The 19391-nt window shown below is 60.9% G+C and overlaps 2 protein-coding genes across 2 annotated transcripts; one reads left to right on the forward strand and one right to left on the reverse strand.

Moving 5' to 3' along the window:
- Positions 1-586: 586 nt before the first annotated feature.
- NLGN2 (neuroligin 2) lies at positions 587-9607 on the reverse strand. The gene is made up of 7 exons (XM_047089978.1): positions 9154-9607; positions 6286-6336; positions 4026-4175; positions 3667-3852; positions 3326-3518; positions 2378-2974; positions 587-1460 (listed from the first exon to the last, which is right to left on the reverse strand). The coding sequence occupies exons 1-7, from the start codon at positions 9605-9607 to the stop codon at positions 587-589; spliced, it is 2505 nt and encodes an 834-aa protein (XP_046945934.1).
- A 4180-nt stretch (positions 9608-13787) lies between these two features.
- TMEM256 (transmembrane protein 256) lies at positions 13788-14827 on the forward strand. The gene is made up of 4 exons (XM_047089860.1): positions 13788-13895; positions 14137-14168; positions 14419-14499; positions 14594-14827. Exons 1-4 carry the CDS (start codon positions 13811-13813, stop codon positions 14735-14737), a joined length of 342 nt encoding a protein of 113 aa, XP_046945816.1. The 5' UTR covers positions 13788-13810; the 3' UTR covers positions 14738-14827.
- Positions 14828-19391: the final 4564 nt, after the last annotated feature.

Genomic DNA, 19391 nt, shown 5'->3' on the forward strand with positions numbered 1-19391 from the left:
CCCAGGCACCACCCTGCTGTGTCTGTCCGGCGGCCAAGGGTCACGGGTCCGTGAACACGCCATTTCCAGGGTCTCCATGGGGTGGGGGAGGGGAGGAGGTGGGAGAAGGCAGGAGGGAACGGGATTCTGGGGTACAAATCCCCGCAGAAACTCTTCGAGGGGGCCAACATGTGTCCAGGGCGGCAAAAAAAAAAACCTCACCCTGCACATGGCAAAACGCACCCCCTCGTGAGAAAGCACACCTCCACGTGGGAAAATACTTCCACGTTTCCGCACACCTAAGACTGGTGTCCCAATGGAGGGGACGAAACGCCCCCCCCGAGTTGTTCCGAGGCCCAGGTCCAGAGAAGAGAAAGGGCCTCTCGGCATCCTGGCGAGGAAAACCCGTGTCCACCTCATGCTCCTCCGCGCGTGACGCCCCCCTCCCCCCGCCCCCGCCACTCCCCGCGCAGGAAAAGCCTGTCGCCGCCGAGCGGTCCTCCCTGCCTCCCGAGCGGCACTGCCCGCCGGCGGGGGGGTGGGGGGTGGGGGGTTGCTGGGGGTGGGGGGACGGCTGGGGAGGAGGAGGGCCTCCCCCCGCCGCCCCCTATACCCGAGTGGTGGAGTGGGGGTGCGGTAGCGTGTTGTTGTGGCTGGTAGCGGTGGGGGGCGGCGGGGGGAAGGGCCCGAAGGGGTGGAGGGAGGGGGGCGGCGGCGGCGGCGGGGGCCCCAGGCCGCTGGGCAGCAGGGTCAGGGCCCCGGGGGCCAGCAGAGGCACGTCGTCCGGCGCCCGGCGCAGGGCCAGGGTGTAGTCGGGCGGGCAGGCGGGGCGCAGGGCCTCGGCGGGGTCCGCCCCGACGCCGCCCGCCCGCTTCAGCTGCAGCGACACGAGCTCCTCCTCGGGCGGCAGCTCGCGGCCGGCGGCGGGCAGCAGGGCGCCCCCTCCCGGCACGCCGGAGCCCGAGCCGCCCGGGGGGCTGAGCCGCCGGCACCGCAGCTCCTGCCGCCGGTCCCGCTTGTAGTAGAGCGCGGCGAAGGCGAGGATGTTGAGGAAGAGGAGCGAGGCGCCCACGGCCACCGTGACGCTGAGCTCCGTGGAGTAGTCTCGGGAGTCCCCGGGGAAGCGGTCGTAGGCCCGGGGCCCCGGCTCGGGCTCGGGCTCGGGCGGCAGCGTGGCGGGCGGCGGGGGCCGGCGGGTGCCCGGGGCGCCGGGCGGGGGGCGCGGCGGCCAGCGCGTGGCGTAGGGCGGCAGGCGCGTGGTGGTGGTGAAGAGCTCCGTGTGCAGGTTGTGCAGGTGCGGCACGAGCTCCAGCCAGAAGGCCACCTTGTTGGCGCGGTAGTTGTCGCGCACGCGCGGCTTCAGGCCGATGTGCAGGTACTGCTTCTCCTTGCTGTTGAACTTGCTCCACACGACCTCCTCGAAGCGGTTGGGCTTGGTGTGGATGAACTTGGTGTCCTGCGGCACCGGCTGGTTGGGGTCGCTGTGGGCACAGGAGGGCAGGGAGGGGGGAGTGAGGGGGAGGCCCCGAGGGGGAGGGGGTGGGGGAGGGTGTGTGTGTGTGTGTGTGTGTGTGCGCGCGCGCGCGCGCGCGTGCGCGCGCTCCCAAGAGATGCAGAGAGCCCGGGACACGGAAGGAAAGCCAGAGAACACGAGACAGGAAGAGAGACAGCCAGTGAGAGGGGCAGCAGCTGCGACTGAGTGAGATGGACACATTTTAGAGGGGCGCCTGGGTGGCTCAGTAGGTTAAGCGTCCGACTCGGCTCAGGTCGTGATCTCACATGTCCTGGGTTCGAGCCCCGCATCGGGCTCTGGGCTGACAGCTCAGAGCCTGGAGCCTGCTTCGGATTCTGTGTCTCCATCCCCCTCTCTCTCCGTCTGTCTCTCTGCCCCTCCCCTGCTCGCGCTCTGTCTGTAGCTCTCAAAAATAAATAAAAACGTCAGAAACCGAGAGTGGAAGACACAGGAGAGAAACCAGCAGGCAAAAGGTAAACAGAAGAGAGAGAGGGAGAGGCATCCGTGGATTCGAAGAGACGGTGAGAGAGAGCCGGACAGACACAAATCCCCACACACGCTCACATACACAGCCCAGAGCATCAGACCGAGAGCAGAGTGTCCGGAGAGAGAGGGAGGAGGAGGGCGGGAGAGACAGACCCGGAGCCAAAGCCGCCAAGCGAGCCGCCCCACCCCGCGAAGGACAGGGCCCTCTCTGTCGGACCCCGCGGACGGTCAGTGCGTGACACTGAGGAGGCGTCCAGCAGGTGCCTGGGCGGGGAAGGGTCAGGGTTAGATGCCGGAATGACGACTGTGTGGGGGGCGCGAGGGAGACCGCGCGGAGGATGGAGGGTGTGCGCGCCTTGGCCTGCAGGGGGCGCCCCACCCGGCCCCGCCGGCCCTCACCCGGTCTTGGCGAAGTTGGTCCAGTAGGTCATGACCACGGCGCTGAGCATGACGTCATTCTTGGAGAAGTTGCAGGGGAAGAGGTCGGTGGCGCCCACCATGGGCACGCCGAAGACGTAGGGTAGTTCGTCCCCGTGCGCTGCGTCCGCCCACTCGGGCCGGCCCTCCGCCTGGCAGTGGTGGTAGAAGGTATAAAAGTAGACCGGGGACTGGTAGTCAGCGTGCAGCTTGGCGGTGGCCACGGCCGGCGCCACCCACTGGTGGTCTGTAAAGAGCGCGAGCAGCGTCTTTCGGCGCATCTCGCCGTTGTCCCGGTCGGCCCAGTCCGTGTACATGAACTTGATGGTCTCTCGAAGCACATCCTTGCCCTCCGGATAGCCATACAGGTTGTCCACGAAGTTGGAGACGGTGAAGTCAAAGGCGCTGGCGGAGACGCCGTCCTCGCTCTCCGCCGAGTCCTCTACGAACTTGAGGCCTTCTCCTTGGTTGACACCAATGAGCATGTCATAGTTGAGGAATTCTCCCTGCTGCATGAGGATCTCAGGGTCATCGGGGACGACGTCACCGTCCACCACGGGCCCGAAGGCGATGTGGTAGCTGGGGAGAAGGGGTCAGGGTCTCATCACCTGCCCCCTGGCCTCCTCTCAGCTCATAGCCTGCTGAGCCCTGTGCTCGCAAGACCCTTCTCCCCTACTTAAAAATCTCCTGAGTCCTTCAGGGCGCTTGGCCTCTCGGGAAGTCGTCCCTGAAGCACCTCATGGCACCGTGCGCCCCCTCGCTCTGTTTGGGCACCTCCACTTAGGGACGGCTTCCGAGAGAAGAAGGCGGGGCCGGTAGGGGGGGCCCGAAGCCCACCTCTCCTTGCCTGCGGCCACCTCTCACCCTCAGCCTCCTTGGAACCAACAAGGCAAGTGAAGGCCTGGCCCGGGCCCTCTCCCACCCCCATACCGGGCGGGCTGCACATCCTGGTCCACCAGCTCCCGGGAAGGCTTCCGGCGCAGACACTCCACGGCCTCGGCGCTGTCCTCGCGGTCGCAGCCCACCTTGGCCGCCAGCAGCCGCGTGTACTTGAGCGGCTGGTAGTTGACCGACCAGCTGGAGATGGCGGTGCCGCTCTGGGCGATGGCCTTCTGGAACAACCCTGGCAGGGACAGGCAGACCTCAGGCTGGGCTGTGTTAGCCCAAGGCAGGAAGGGGGGGCCCCCGGGAGCATCCGAGTGTGGCAAAGGGGACGGGGGGAGGGGGCAAAGGGGACGGGGGGAGGGGGCAGGCGGCGGGGTCGCCGGTACCTTCCGAATGGTGAGAGAGGATCAGAAGGTTGACACAGGAGGCCCCCGCTCCAGATCCAAAGATGGTGATGCGCTCGGGGTCACCCCCAAAGTGGGCAACGTTTTCGCTGAGCCAGCGCAGGGCCTGGATCTGGTCCAGGAGGCCGTAGTTCCCTTTCGCAGCCTGGTCCCCGGTGCTGAGAAAACCTGGGAGGAGAGGAGGAGAGGGCCTTCCTGGGGGTGTCGCAGCACCCCGGCCCCCTCTCTGGGCAGCCCAGTCTAGCCCAGAAGCCCTTCCGCTTCTGCCGGGTCGAGGGGAACACCGCCCGCCAGGGCCCCCTCCCAGACTCCAGCCCCTAGAGTTGGCCGTCCACCCTCACCGAGCACCCCAAGTCGGTAGTTGAGCGTGGCTACAATGACGTTCCCATAGGCGGCCAGGACGGAGCCGTCGAACATGTTGCCGGTGCCCTCCATGTAGGAGCCGCCGTGCAGAAACAGCATCACGGGCTTCTTCCCAGAGTCCCGGATATCTGCGTGGGGAGGGGGCGGGCGGTGGGCCAGGGTCGGGGGACAAGAGCACAGTCAGACCAGAAGCAGCACCGCCCAGCTCCCGGGGCTACGGACGACCGGCCCGGAGCTCAGGGGACGTGTGTGTCGCTCCCATCCCTGGGGGGGCAAGACCGGATTCCCCTCCCCCCCCTCCCCGTCTAGCCCTGGCCGAAGGTCCCTCCTCACCTCCTGCCAGTCTGCCCCACGGCACGTCTCCCAATGCCACACAGACCTTCCGGGAAGCCTAAGAGGCCGGGGTGAGCGGGGGACCCTCCCCAGGGCACCTGCTGGACCCGGGGGACCCCCCAACCCACACACACACGCAGCAAATCGCCTTCCCGCTCCTAGGGAGACCAGACTCCCAAGTCTGGCGCTAGGGATGCTGGGAGGGTCCTGGCGGCTCCTCAGACTCAGGCCTTGGGCCTCATGTCCACGTGGTAGCCTGGTCTGTGGGTGAGGGGGTGCCAGCCTAGGGTCCCTGGGGGCTTGGTCTCCTCCCCGCCCTAATTCCTTTCTAGGTCACCTCCCCAGTTACCATGGCAACCCCCAGCCTAATTACTGTGCAGGAGGAGGCAGGGTGGGAGAGAGCCTGCCTGATAAAGCCAGGGCCCGGCTCTGTACTCTCAGACCCCCCCCCCCCCCCGCAACAAACTGGCCTGACCCTGGGTTCTGCACCGGACATCCCTCTTGCCATGTCCCTAAAGGATCCCGTCAATCACTGCCACGTGCGGTAGGCCCTTGAGGCCCTCCAGACCACACCGAGGAGTGACAGATTCCAGAAGAGGGTGGGAGCCTGGGAGGGCCCGCCACAGTGGTCCCCAGGGCTATGGCAAGTACCCTCCCTTGCAGCCCCTCCCACACGATTCAGCCACAGCGCCAGGCTGGGGTCACCCATGGCCCCACGGGCCCTCCTCCTCCTTGACACCTGCCATGTCTGACTAGCCTGGGCATTCAACAAACGAGAGCCGGGCCTGGGCCTCCACAGTCCATCCCCAGGGCCTCTGCTCACCTCCCTCCTGCTGGGAACTTTGCTCCTGCCCGCAGGCCACTGAGACACTCCCCTCCACCCCTACGGACAGCTTTCCAGCCTCCAGTCTCTCGGGACCTTCTCTGCCACCTCCCCCTGCCCCTTGGGCTCTGCCCTGTCTGCGCCCTCTCCAAACCTCGTTCTCCCCCTTGCTCCAGACTCGGGCTGGAGTCCGCCCTGCAAGGCTCTCTCTTAAAGTCCTCAGTTCTCCCCCTCCTCCCCACCCGGCACCTCCACTCCCAGCGTGGGAGGAGGGGGGGGTCAGAAAGGGAAGGAGCAGGGAGGGGAGCTGGGGGCGACAAGAATTCAAAACCAACAACAAAAAACAGGATCAAGAAAGAAGAAAGAAAGAAAAAAAACAACAACCAAAAAACAAGAAGCTCTCGGGGGGCAGATTCGACAAGAAAAGAAAAAAAAAAAAACCCAAAAACCAAAAAGATCCATTTTTTTTTTTTCGGAAAAAAAGAAAAAAAGAAAAAAGTTCTTTGCATTTTTTTTTTCTTTTCAAAATTTTGCGGTGAAACTCCAAGATATCGGGCCCTGCTTTCAAAAATTTCCAAATTCTTTCATTTGCTTCGAATGTTTGCGTTTCCTGCATCTGCTAGGCTTTTGGAAATCGTAGCAGGCTTTTGGTTCTGCCGTTTCAACTGGGCCACCAATTTGCCAACTTTAGATTTTTGTCTGTTTCAAATGGAGTTTTGCTCCAGATTAAAGTTTGTGTGGCTTTTTTGTTTTCTCCCTCAAATGTTACTTGTCACGAGTGGCAAACCAGCCCAAATTTCTGTCAAACGCTAAACATCCAATTGTGTTTTCACTTTCATTTTTGCTGCGTTTAGCTTTCCTTGCAGGTTCGCTAGTGGGTCCAACATGGTTCAGATTGCGTTTGCAGTTTTCGCAATTCTCGTTTCCAATTATTACAAATTTTTCTTTTCTTTTCTTTTTCGTTTTTAGTTGGGGACAACGACTTAGGGGCCTGGAGGGCTGCGGGGGCATTTAGTTAGGGGCAGGGCCGTGACCGTCCTCTTATCAGCAACCACATGCAACAGCCGGATTTTTAAATCTACCTGTGTCCGGCGGATTGAGCGTCGCCTCGTCACGTTTTTTTGTGAGCGGACCTAAGACCGGGAACACAAAACAGAGAAAAAAGGACAATTTTGTGGGGAAAGATGGGGGTCGGGGGGAGGTGGTGGATGGGGAGGGGAGGGCAGAAAGCAGAAAAGGGGAGGGTGGGGGCAGAAAAAATAAGCCGAAAAAAGCAAAATTTGGTCGCAAGAAAAAGAAACCAAGAAAAGAGAAAAACGTTTCTACAACCCGATTTTGTTCCCCTTCCCGGAAAAAGTCATGCCCCAAAGAAAAGGCTGGTTTTGGAGGTGGGGGGGGGGCGGGGCCTGAGTGGGCTGAAGCCTGTTTTAAAGACATTGACTTGGCTTGTCGAAGTGTTTGCTAATCGCTGGAAATTAAGCGGTGTTAGAGGTGGGGGTGGGGAGGGGAGGGGAGGCCCACCCGAGCCCGGGTCACCAAGGCCAGCTGTACCACGGGGCCACCACTCGCACAGGCCCTCTTCAGGGCCCGCGCGGCACCTGCCTGCTCCCCCAGACTGAGAGACGGGGGCTGCAGCGGAAAGGACCGATCCGGGGGGCAGAGCAGAGACCCCCCCCCCTCCCGAGCTCGCAGCCCCTGGAGGCCCTCAGCTGCCCACCGGAGGGCTGGGGGTAGGTCAGTCGGGCCGCCCGCCCCCCTGTCCAGCCTCTCACCCGCCAGCACGCCTCTCCCTTCCGCACTCACGGGCCTGGCTTCTCACCCCACCTCCCCAGTGTGGGGCGAAGCAGGGAAAGGGGTCATCAGGTCTTGCCCTCCATTCCACCTCTTCCCTCTGCACCCCCCAACCTCCCCCCTTACCCAGGCCTACTCTCCCCCACCCCGGTCCAGAACGGTAAACTTCCCACCGGGGTCGTGAGCACCTCCCCCCACCCCACCCCCACCCCGCCACTGCTCTAACGCCAGAAAGCGCCCCCTCCCCAGTTCGGGGTTCGGTCCCCACATAGGGAACAGGAAACACAGTGCCCTGAGCCAGCCTGACACATAAGGTGCCAGCCAGAAGGTGCCGGGAGGCACAAAGTGTGCCCCTTGTCAAGGAAAGGCCCCAGACTGGGCTCGCAGTTTGGTTTCAGGTTTCTTCCAGACTGGGGAGTGGTCAGGGGAGAGCTAGAGCCCAGGAATCGGAGGGGTCCCCCCCCCCCCCCCGTCCCCCCGGCTGATGGATCTCTCCGCATTGACATAAGGACCAGCGCGGGGAGGGACGGGTCCGCAAGGCCTAAGCCAGTCTCTGGAAGGCTTCTCCCAGCTAGCGGTGATGGCCCCATAGGGACCCAGTAGGATCAGGAAGCGACTGGGGATGAAGTCACCAGGGCACGTGTGGGCGTGAGAATGTTGTGCGTCCGTGCCCACGCGTGCGCGAGCGCGAGGGCGCGCCTGCCTGAGTCAACCTCTTCCTCCCAGAGCTGATGTGAGGATTCAGTGAGATCACCTGAATGTGTCAGGCCCCAAGCAGGTCTGTGATAAGAGACGGTTAAAAATACAGAAGGTGTGGGCGTGGGTGGCGTGGGGGCAGGGTGGACAGCCCATTGGTGGGAAGTACCGGGTGGACGACTCACAGGCCATCGTTAGGGGTAGGTAGGCTGTCGGGGTGGGTGGCCCGTGAGAGGGCAGGGGGGCGGGGGGTGGACGGCCCTCACGTGGAGGGGGTCGCGGTATTGGGGAGGAGGTGTGGGGTGCATTGAGGTGCTTGGAATCTGGGTAGGATTGCAGTAGATGAGACTTCTGAGCGTCGTGGGCATGGGTTGCTAGGAGGCATGGTTTCTATGGGAAGGGTGGTTACGGTGTTGGGGTGCATGGCTGGTACAAGGAACACAGGGTGGCTGGAACGGAATGTGTTGGGCGTGAGGTGTCCGAGCACTGGATCTGTGGGTAGGGGAAAGGGCCGTTGGGCGCACTGTCACAGCCTGAGTCGTGATGCGAGTCCCTTCCTGGGACTAGGAAGGGTTGGGGTAACCGACGCCTGGGAAGTGTTGAGGGTGCTGGTCTCACTAGGTCACGTGATCCATAGGTGGCGGTGTGGGGGTGTTCTGGAGTAATGATATGGGGGTGTTCATGGACATAGACGGAAGCAGTGATACAAGGATATCATATAAGGACAGCTGGAAGGTACCCTGAGAGATACCCCGTGTGCTGAAGGCTGGCCCGGGGAGAACTTTCCGGGCAGTGTGCTGGGGGCCGTGTGCCCTGCCGGGGCGCACCTCACGAGGGCAGCCCGCTCCAGAGCCCTGAGGGAAAGATGTTCTGATGGGGATGGGTGTGCTGGGCTCTGAATGGAGGGGCCCCTGGCGAGGCGGGGGTCCCTGATCCTTCAGGGGTGCACAGGGGTCAGGGGACAGAGCTGTCTGAAGAGGAGACGCTGAGCTCGGGTGAGGCCCTCTGGATGCGATGTGGGAGGTGGCAGTCTGTCCAAGCACACCTGGAGGAAAGGGAGTCTCTGTCTGTCTTGAGGGGCAGAAGTCACTAAAGTGGGTATTCCTCGGGAGGAGCCCAGGCCTGGGCGTGGGAGGTGGCACAGAGCTGGAGTGGGCGTCTAGGCGGGTAACAGGTGCTTCCGATGCCTGGTCACCCTCAGGGGCCACTCTGTGCGCGCCTTTGCGGGGATGGGGTCGCTAAGCCCCCCAGAGAACGTCCGGGGTGGCTGTCTGTGGGATGCGTTCCTGGGACTGCCCGCCAGGCGCCCGGGGCCACCCTGGGAGGGCACTCGGCGCCTGCAGGCACACAGCGCCTCTCACGGCCCCCCCCGCAAAGGCCAGCAGGTGCCGGCGCCCGAGGGTCCGCATGCGCGTTTGTGGCCTGCGTCCACGGGGTGCCCCGCCTGGTGCCCGCGCCCTTACCGTCCTCGGTGGGCACGTAGAGGTTCAGATACAGGCAGTCCTCGCTCTGGTTCTGCACGTAGGTGGCGGCCGCCTCCAAGTTGTCGGTGAACCACACAGGCAGCATGATTGCGGGCAGCGCCCCGTGCAGGTTCTGCGGGCAGGCGGGCGGCAGGGTGGTGGCGTTGCGCACGCCGGGCCACGAGGCGGGGGCCTCGGGCGGCTGGAAGCGGCGGGCGCCCAGGGGTGGCGTGGCGTAGGGTACGCCCAAAAACTGCACGACGGGGCCCAGGATCTCGTTGTTGAGCTCACGGCGCACGCCGCGCACTCGCCCATAGGCCGTGTTCACCACTGGGAAGCGCTCCTCCCCGAGGCTGCTGAGGCCCAGGCCCGGGCCACCCGGGGAGCCGCCAGGACCCCCTCCCCCCCGTTGAGCCCCTGCCAGCCCCACCAGACACAGCGCCAGGAGCCACATGCTGATCGGGGGACCCCCCCTCCCTCCCCGGGACCCCCCCCCTCGGAGAGAGAGAGAAGGGGGGGGAGAGGGAGGGAGGCCCCCCTTGCCCCAGGAGGGGGGAAGGGGGTGGGGGAAAGGAGGGAGGAGGGGGGTGGGGAGGGACCTGGGTTAGACTGGACAGAGAAGGGGTCTGTTCCTCTCCATGGAGGGGGCGAGGGGTGGGGAAGGGGAAAGAAATGGGAGAAGGTGAAGGCAGGCCCGACCTGCGGGGGGGGGGGGGAGGAGGGACGGGGTATGCAAGAGACAGACAGACAGACAGACAGACAGAACAATACGGAGAAGTGGAAGAAGGGAAGGGAAATTGGACAGGGCAGACAGAAGGGAATGGGGAAAACAAGAGACAAGTGGTTAGTGACTTGGAATCCACACCAAGTTGCCCCCCTTCTTCCACCGTGCGGCCCCCTAGCGCCTCCCCCTCCCACCCCAGCACCCCACCCCCAAAGCAGGGACCCAGATAGAAAAGTCTAAGGCTAGGGTAGGGTCAAGATGCAGCACAGGTCCAGGACAGAGCCAGAGGAGAAGCAGGCCGGCTCCCCAGAACCAGCCTGCCCCCCACCCTTCCAGCTGCTTTGTCCCTCCTAGGCAGGCGTTGCTGGGGGACTCAGGAGTCCCAGTTCCCACCTCCCTGGGAGGGATGAGAGAGACAAGGAAGAGAAAATAAAAATACCAAGTCATTAATTAGCAGGAAGTGGCGGGTTTGTTTATACGTGTTAATTACTCCTCAGCTGTAATTTCCAGGCACTGAACCCCCACCCCGGCCAGACTCGGGCCCTTCTTGGGACCACAGGAGCCCAGCACCTTTTCCTTCCTTCCACAGCCCATTCCCTAAGAATCTGTGCAACAGGGGGGGGGGGGATCCCCTTTCCCCCAGGTGTTCCTCATTCCTTCCATCAGGAGTTAAGGTGCCTTGAGGCAGGGCCTTGAGTAGGCAGGGGATGCTGGAGGGGCAAATCCGGGGACAGATGCGTGATCCTGCGGCCGGTTGCCGGGCGACGGGATGCTGCCCCGCAATGTTACCTCGGCAACCGGCTGCAGCTTTAACCCTAGAGGGGGGTCTGGAGGAAGAGGGGAAGGGGCTGGCTTGGTCGCGGGGTACATTCAGGGCATGAGGGCAGAGGCGTGAGTTTTCCCCAACCTTAGCATAGAGAAAGAAGTGTATATGTTGAGGGGAGCGGGAGATTGGGGCCTGGAGAACCCTAAAAGATCCGCCTCTTGCCCCTTGTGGGCCAATCAGAGCCTAGCCCTAGTGACCAGGCCTCTGGCTGGGGAGAAGGGGTGCTGAGGTGGGTTTGGAGGGCATCACATGCGTCCACCCACTGCCCCCCTCCCACAGTCTCCAACAGCCTTGGGCCCCAGACGCCTCTTCCATGCGTGGCATTTTGACCTCCGTCCTGGGGGGGGGGGGTCAAACCTCGGCTTTCTGCTCACCCCACCTCAGCTACTGATGTCCCCTTCCCCTTGCCAGCCCCCCCACAGTTGCTGCTCTGATGCCTGGATGCCCAGGACAGCAGGGACAGGACAAGAGACGAGATCAGACCAAAGGGGCAGACACCCAGGTCATTCCAGCAAGCGCCCCCTGTCCCCCCCCCCCCCAACAGCCGCCAGAGCTGTTTGCTGACGCGGGGTTTTCGGAGCCAGGCGCCAGCCCGCGGGTGGCTCTCTGCAGGTGTCAATTTATTCCAGAGCTGAGGACACAGGAATCCTTACCACACACACCCAGCCGTGCCCTCCCCCTCTTCAGGTCCTCTTAAGCTCCTGTTCCCCCGTCACCAGGAGGGGGCTTGGGGCCGGCTCCCTCAGGATCTCCTCTGTCCAAGCCAGGCTGGGTTCTGCTTGCATGGCCCTGCCTCCCCCTCCCCCTCCTACTAACATGGTCTGTTTCTGCCCCCCCCCCCCTTTAAGGTACTTTGGGCCCCTGGCCTCCTCACTGCCAGCTTCTCTCCCTTCCCTCCCCTCACCTCTCTCCTCTCCATGATGCTCCCTCGGAGCATCTTTCCCGGCCTCTTCCAGCTTGCTCTCGTTTCTGCCTTCAGTCCTTTCCCCTTCTCTCTTCTACGAATCTTTCCACATCTGCCTCCTCGCCGTGGCTCATCTCTCTCTCTCCTTCAAACCTCTTCCCCAAATTTCTCCCTTAAGCCCCTTCTACTTCTCTCTCTCTCTCCCCTCTTTCCCTATCTCTGTCTCCCCCATTTTCTCGCCCCATCTCTGTCTGCCACATCTTTCTCCCCCTCCTTCTCCCTATCCCTCTGCCTTGCTCTCTCCATTCCTGCCCAGGCCTGACTCCCCCAGCCGGGGAGAATTGAGGGAGGGGGGCTCAGGCCGCAGGCCCCCCCCTCTTCCTGCAGTGGGGAAAATGGCTTGGCCGGGAAGGGGAGAAGGAGGGGGAGGGGGAGATGGGAACACACGGGGTCTGTGGGCCCATTCAAAGGATCATTCATGGGCTGGAGAGAGGCAGAGACAAAGAGACCGAGACGCAGAGACACGGCGAGAGCATCCCTAGGCGGAGACACGCAGACAGAGCAGGCTGGGGGGAAACCAGGCGCAGGGAGAGAGATGGGGAAAAGGAGACCCCAGTGGACCGCCACGCACCCCCCTCCACCCGGCCCGGCTTAGCTCCTACCTGGCTCAGCCCTGGGGCCGTGGTGCCTCCATCCAGGGCTCCGAGTAGGGGGCGGATGGGCTTCGGGAGGGGGGCGGCGGCCTCTGAGCCCCCGCGGCCCCGCAGGCCCAGCCCCCGCCCGCAGCGCCTCACCGGGCGGGGGAGGGGGATCGCCCCAGCCCCGGGGGGCGGGGCCGGGATCCAGTCGATCCCCGGGGAAAGGAGAGGTAGGGGATGGGGTCAGGAGGAACCCGAGAACAGGGAACCCCGCAGTGGGGCCGGCGGAGCGAAGAGGGGGCAACGAGACAGGACTGGATTGGGGATCCGCTGGCTCCGTGGGCCGGCTTCGAGGGACCAGAAGGTGGTACAGGCGGAAGATCCTAAGGGATCGGGTGCGGGAGGAGGTGTCCACGGCAATCCCCAGGGGCCCGGAGCCCGGGAGCGCAGGATCCGCGGTGCAGGGGCAGGGATCCAGCCGGAATCCTCGGGGAGGGGGAGGGATCGAGTCGATCCCGAGGGCGGGCGGGAGGGGGAGGTCCAGGGAGTCAGAGGAGGGCGGGAGCCGGGTCTGGAGCCCCGGGGTGGGGGTCGGCAGGGCTCCTAGGAGGGGCAACGGGGGTAAAGGGGAGGCTTCGGGAGACGCTCAGCAGCCAGGAGGCCCGGACTCCTGGCTCCGCGCGCCAGGGCCCGCCCGCCCCGCGTCCATCCCAGCCCGAGAGTGATGGTCCGCCGGCGGAGCAGCCGCAGCAGCCCCGCGCGTCACCGCGCGGCCGCCTCCCCCGCCCCCTGCGGAGAGAGCGGCGCACACCCCTCGCTCGTACCCGCCTGCCCGCCCGCCCTCCAGAGTGTGGGGGGATTGGAGACGGGAGAAGGGGGCGGGAGCGGACAGACCGACGGATGAACGAAGCGGGCCGGGGCAGGGTGGAGACATCGCCCCCACCGGGTCTCCCACCCTCCGGGCTCCCGCGGTTGGTGGGTTGGGGGCGGGTGGGGGGGGGGAGGGGGAGGGTGAACTCAAGGGGGCGGGGCATCACACGAAGAAGGCGGGGCCTTGGGTCCGTGGGAGGGGCCATCTCGACAGTGGGCGGGGTTTTGACGGCGGTGGGTGGGGCTTGGTTACCCGAGCGGCCGCCTCCTTGTGAGAGTAGGCCTGGTTTAAAGCTGAAAAGGAGGAGCCAGTGGGGAAAGGGGCGGAACTCCGCGTGGGGACCGGGATCTTTGGAAATTGGCCGGAGGTGGGAGGGGGTAGGTATCGGAAGGAGCGATCAACTTTGAAAGTGGGCCAATCCGTGACGCAAATCCTCTAGTCCCGCCTCCGCGCCCCGCCCCTCACTGCTCCGCTCCTCCGACCCTGATTGGTTCTTGTTTCTCCGCCCGCCACGCGGCTTCGCCACTCAGCAGAGCTTTTACAAAGGCGCAAGTACCCGGGTGAGGACCTGGACGCCGGAATGAACACGTCCCGGATTGGGCACTTTTGGACATTATTTGCATGGGAGATTGGGATTGGCTGGCCTCTTGGGTGGCCTGGGCGGTGTTCCTCCGGCGCGTGACCATCCACTGCCATGGCCGGGCCGGGGGCTGCTTTCCGCCGCTTGGGCGCCTTGTCCGGAGCCGGGGCCTTAGGCTTGGCCTCCTACGGGGCGCACGGTCAGGGGGCTGGGGTCGACCTTCGGGGTCTAGTGCAGGGGCGGGGTCTATGGGAAGTGCCGGCTTTCCCCTCCACCGGACAGCCCTCTGCCTGGTCCAGTTTGGTCCCCAGAAGCGCCCATGTGCGTTTGCACCAATGAGACGCCTTCTGGGGGCATCCACCTGGGCCCTCCCTCCACCCGGGAGTCGGGGCGGTGGAGGCAGGTGCTCGGACTGGTAACCTTTGCCTCTCCTTCCACAGGCGCCCAGTTCCCGGATGCCTACGGGAAGGAGGTGAAGGGACTTGGGGCTGCCCAGCTTCCGGGTCTAGGAGCGCCCCAAGTCTGGGCTCGCTGAGGGAAGTAGGGGAGGGGCGGAGCACCGAGGGCGGCGAGCGTGTGCCGTGGGTGCTGGTGGGACAGGCGAGCCGGGACTTTAGCGGGGGGACGAACTTTTTCCGATGTGCCCCCACGGGAGGCAGGCACCAGCGTTGCTTAGGAAGTGTCTTCCCCCACCCCGCCTTCCATTTCTCTTTTTCTTACAGCTCTTCGACAAGGCCAACAAACACCACTTCTTCCACAGCCTGGCTCTGTTAGGGGTGCCCCATTGCAGAAAGCCCCTCTGGGTAATCCTACCCCCATGCCCAACCCTGACCATGCCCCACCAGCTCCCTCCGTCGGCCCTGTTCTTACTGGCCTGTATTCTTGTATCTCCTTCAGGCCGGGTTACTGCTAGCCTCTGGAACCACCTTATTCTGCACCAGCTTTTACTACCAGGCTCTGAGTGGAGACCCCAGCATCCAGACTTTGGCCCCCGTGGGAGGGAGCCTGTTAATCTTGGGCTGGCTTGCCTTGGCCCTTTGAACTTCTTTGTAATTGATTGCTGGGTACTTCTTTAAGAGTTGGAGCAGGGAGGGGATTAAAAGGGAAAGGCAAATAAAGAACTCGAGTCTTTGTTCGTGTAACCTCTTGGAGAAAGAAGGGTAAGCATTGTCCACCTCTGGACTCCTTCCCTTTCCTGAGACTGAATCTTGGGTCTGGGGATTCTGTTCATTCGAGGTTAGCTTGTTAGGAGGTTCTGAAACCGGTGGGCGTCAGAGTCCTAAAGAATGTTGGAAATACTGCAGAATCTTTCCGAAGCACTCTTTGGGCCCAAGTCACCGTGCGGTTCTGCTGCCCACTAGAACTGAAGGTTACTGTAGGGTAAAGTTTTCAGGCCTGCCAGGCCACACATTTATTGAACATTCACTCTAGAAGTCAGAGTTGAGGCAAGGCAGCTCAGGAGTAGTGCCATTAGTTACAAAACTTTTTGGGGTTCGATGCAGGGACAGATCATCATGTATGGGGGCGCATAAAAGGCTTCAGTGCTTGAGATGATCCTTAAAAGAGCTCTGTTGTGGGGCCGCCTGGGTGGCTCAGTCCATTAAGCGCCCAACTCTTGATCTCAGATCAGGTCATGATCTCACGGTTCATGGGTTCGAGCCCTGCGTCGGGCTCTGCACTGACAGCACTGAGCAGGGTTGGGATTCTGTCCCCCTCTTGCACTCTCTGCACTCTCTCTTCCTCTCGCTCAAAAACAAACTTAGGGGAACCTGGGTGGCTCGGTTGGTTAAGCGTCCTGTCTCAGCTCAGGGCATGATCTCGTGGTCCGTGAGTTCGAGCCCCACATCAGGCTCTGTGCTGACAGCTCAGAGCCAGGAGCCAGCTTCCCATTCTGTGTCTTCCTCTCTCTCTCTGTCCCTCCCCTCCCAAAATAAATAAACTTAGGGGCGCCTGGGTGGCTCAGTCGGTGAAGTGCCCTATTTCCGCTCAGGTCATGAACTCGCAGTCTGTGAGTTTGAGCCCCACGTCAGGCTCTGTGCTGACAGCTCAGAGCCAATAGCCTGCTTCTGATTCTGTGACTTCCTCTCCCTCTGCCATTCCCCTGCTCGCGCTCGTGCACTCTCTCTCTCAAAAATAAACATTAACAAAAATTTTTTAAAATAAATAAACTTAAAAAGAAGACTCTGTTGTGGAGGAGACCATGAACAGAGACAGAGGTGGGGAAGGGGCAGAGTGGGGCTCCACGATCTGTGTGGGCCGAGTTTCAAAGTAGTAAAAACGGGCTTTAACAGCTCAGCATACAAATGGGTGGTTGTGAGTTGTGCTCTGAACGCGCAGGAAAAGAGCAGGGAGGCAGCGGGACAGTGGGGTCGTGGAGGGTGTGTCCCCCCTCCGATGGGAGGGCCTCACAGAGGAGGTCCCGTTGAAGCTGGAGCTAACCAGGTACAGAGTTGGAGGGGAAGCATGTCCTAGGTGGAAAGGCAAGCTGGCGAAACGGGCTAGAAAGGAGCAGTCCAAAATCATTGAGGCAGGAGAAAATCAGGCAGGGGGGAGGGTGGTTGGAGAAAGAGCAAAAACCATGTGGCTGATGGGTAGTGATGAGGGCCCCCAGGTACTCCGTGCAGGCCTTGCAGGGAGTAGCAAAGCGCTTGAAATCTGTCTGTAGAGCAACAGTGAGTTGTTGAAAGGTTTCAAGTAAGAGAAGGCGAGGCTCTTTTATACATGTAATTTTTATGGATTTATCTAGAGAGAGACAGGAGGAGGGGCAGAGAGAGAGAGAGAGAGAATCCTGACTTGGGGCTCGAACTCATGAAAGCATGAGATCATGATCTGAGCCAAAACCAAGAGTTGGATGCTCAACCCACTTAACCCAGGCACCCGTGATTTGTATGCTTAAAAGATCTGGAGGAAGCCAGGGTGGCCACAGGCCAGTCAGGAAGGCCAGGGATGAGATGATGGTGGTGGCTTGGCTTAGGGTGGAAGAGGTGGTGGAAAGGGTCCGATCCAGGATATATTTTGAGGGTCGTACCGACAGGAACTGCTAATGGGTTGGATGTAAGGGTGAAACGAGCGGGAGGTTTCCGGTTTACACACCTAGTGGTTGGAGGTGCTGTTACTCAGATGAGAAGAACGGAAGGAGGGGGAAGATGAGGGGGAGGCAGTCAGTTTGGGGCAGGTTGCTTCTGAAATGCCTGGGACACATCCAAGTAGGTTGTTGGGGAGCTCGGGGAAGTGTGGGGGCTTGGGAAAGATCTGGACTCAGGTTTACTCAGCACCCCTCTTCTGGCCGGTCTCCCATCCCCTCTCTTCCCCACAAATGCCCTCGGAAGGATCCATGGATCGCTTAGAGGTCTTGGTTGCCTGATCCAACGGACGATTTTCTTTCTTTTTCTTTTTTTTTTCTTTCTTTCTTTTTTAAAATTAGGCTCCACCCTGGGCATGAAACCCAACAGGGGGCTTGATTGCAGGACCCCAAGATCAAGACCTGAGCTGAAATCAAGAATCGGACCCCAATCAACTGAGCCATCCAGGCACCTCCCTTTTTTTTTTTTTTTTTTTTTTAAGTAGGTTCCATGCTCAATGTGGGGCTTGAACTCACAACCCTGAGATCAAGCGTCCCACACTGTACCGACTGAGCCAGGCTGGTGCCCTCGATGGTTGACTTAATCTTGTCTTTAGCCTCTGCAGCATTTGACACAGTTGGCCACACTGTCCTTAAAATACATCCTGTTGTTTCTAGGACACCCCTCCTGGTTTTCCCTCTGGCTGTGACTGCCTGGCTGGCTTCTCTATCCACTTTAAACCAATGGTTTTCAAATTTTAATGGAAAAGTTAGAGCTCCTAAGTACACAAATTTTTTTAAAAAATTTTAATGTGTATTTTTGAGAGAGAGAGAGAGAGAGAGAGTGTGTGAGCAGGGGAGGGGCAGAGAGAGGGAGACAGAATCTGAAGCAGGCTCCGAGCTGTCAGCACAGAGCCTGATGTGGGGGCTCGAACCCATGAACTGTGAGATCATGACCTGAGTGAAGTCAGACGCTCAACCGACTGAGCCACCCAGGCGCCCCAGTACACAATTTTTTTTTTTAATGTTTATTTATTTTTGAGAGAGGGGAAGGGCAGAGAGAGGGAGACACAGTATCCGAAGCAGGTTCCAGGCTCCCAGCTGTCAGCACAGAGCCCGACGTGGGGCTCGAACCCACAAACTATGAGACCGTGACCTGAGCCGAGGTCAGATGCTCAACCAACTGAGCCACCCAGGCGCCCCTATGTACACAAATTTTAACTTCCGTCTTTTTACTTTCCATTTTTGTGTACATCTCATAAAGTTCATATCTGTGTGATATATCAGAGGTGCATGCTTAACCTTTCAGAAAGTTGCATTCAAAAAAGCACGGACCAGGGGCGCCTGCGTGGCTCAGTCAGTTGAGCGTCCAGCTTTGGCTCAGGTCGTGATCTTGCAGTCTGTGAGTTTGAGACCCGCGTCGGGCTCTGTGCTGACAGCTCAGAGCCCGGAGCCTGCTTCGGACTCTGTGTCTCCCTCTCTCTGCCCCTCCCCAACTCATGCTCTGTCTCAGAAATAAACAAACAAAAAAAAAATGGACCATTTCTGTAAATGAGAGGGATACTAGAATTTCTGTCTCCCCTCCAACTAGTCCCTACTGAGCTCCAGAGCCTTGGAGCAGCTGCTGGGTGCCAGAATGTTCAGTGGGGACCTTGAAGGAGTTCGGTGATGCAGAAGGGGAAGGGGTGTGTTCCAGACCCGAGGCAAGAGCTATCCGGGCAGCCCTGAAGCCAAAGAGAGCCCGGGGCATTTGAGACGTCAAAAAATTCCTGGTGGCTGGCTTGAAAGACCTTGAGAGGGTCCTAGGGAAAGATGGCAGCAGGGGCAAATGATGGAGGGCCTTGGGCTGAGATGTTGGACTCTCTTCTGAGGGCAATGGGGAGCCACTGAAGCATTTATATCCAGGGAGGAGGCATGATTTGAGGTATATTAGTAGAAGATCACAATATTTCATTTTAGTGATTGAAATACGGCCTCAGAGGAAACCTCCAGGTGGGGGAGGCGCCAACATCTGGAATGGCCACCCTCCGTGTAATGTGATCCCTTAGCTTTGACCCTGCCCGTGAGCGGGGCTCTTGAGGAACCAGGATAAGTAAGGCCTGCTTGATAATCGGTCCCTATTATTACTGCGCACTGTGTCCAATCTTCTCGGTAGTCCTGCGTGGGAACTAAAGCTCACGGAGGTGAAGTAGCTTGTTCTGTATCGTAGTTGGGACCAGCGTGGCCTGGGGTTCAAACTCTCCTCTGCCCAATTCCCAGAGCTAAGCTCTTTCCTTCCCGTGAGCACCAAGAGACTCCAATCTTCCGCAGCGAAGACCGATCCTTTCAAGAGATAGTTTGGTACAGCCCAGGTGGGCTCCTTTGGTTTTTGGAGCCTGGTACAGACTTCTGTCCATCTGCCAGCTTTCAGCGTGACTCGTTCGCCAGAAGAAAAGGGACACACCATACTGGTGACAAGACGAGAGAGACAGAAGTGCCTGGAGCTCAGGATGGAGTGGGCAGACAGGAAATGACCAAACAGGAAGAGCAGGGCCCACTGGGAATGGCCTCCTGGGCCAAGCCTGAGTCAACTTTGCCCTTTTCCTCACATCCTGTATCCAAGCCATTATCAAGTCAACACGTCATTCGCTGAAT

Source organism: Lynx rufus, unplaced genomic scaffold (genome assembly GCF_022079265.1).
Source record: "Lynx rufus isolate CCGP_SWC_20201006 ecotype Redwood Valley unplaced genomic scaffold, mLynRuf1.p SCAF_28, whole genome shotgun sequence".
In the NCBI taxonomy this organism is placed as follows: Eukaryota; Metazoa; Chordata; class Mammalia; order Carnivora; family Felidae; genus Lynx; species Lynx rufus.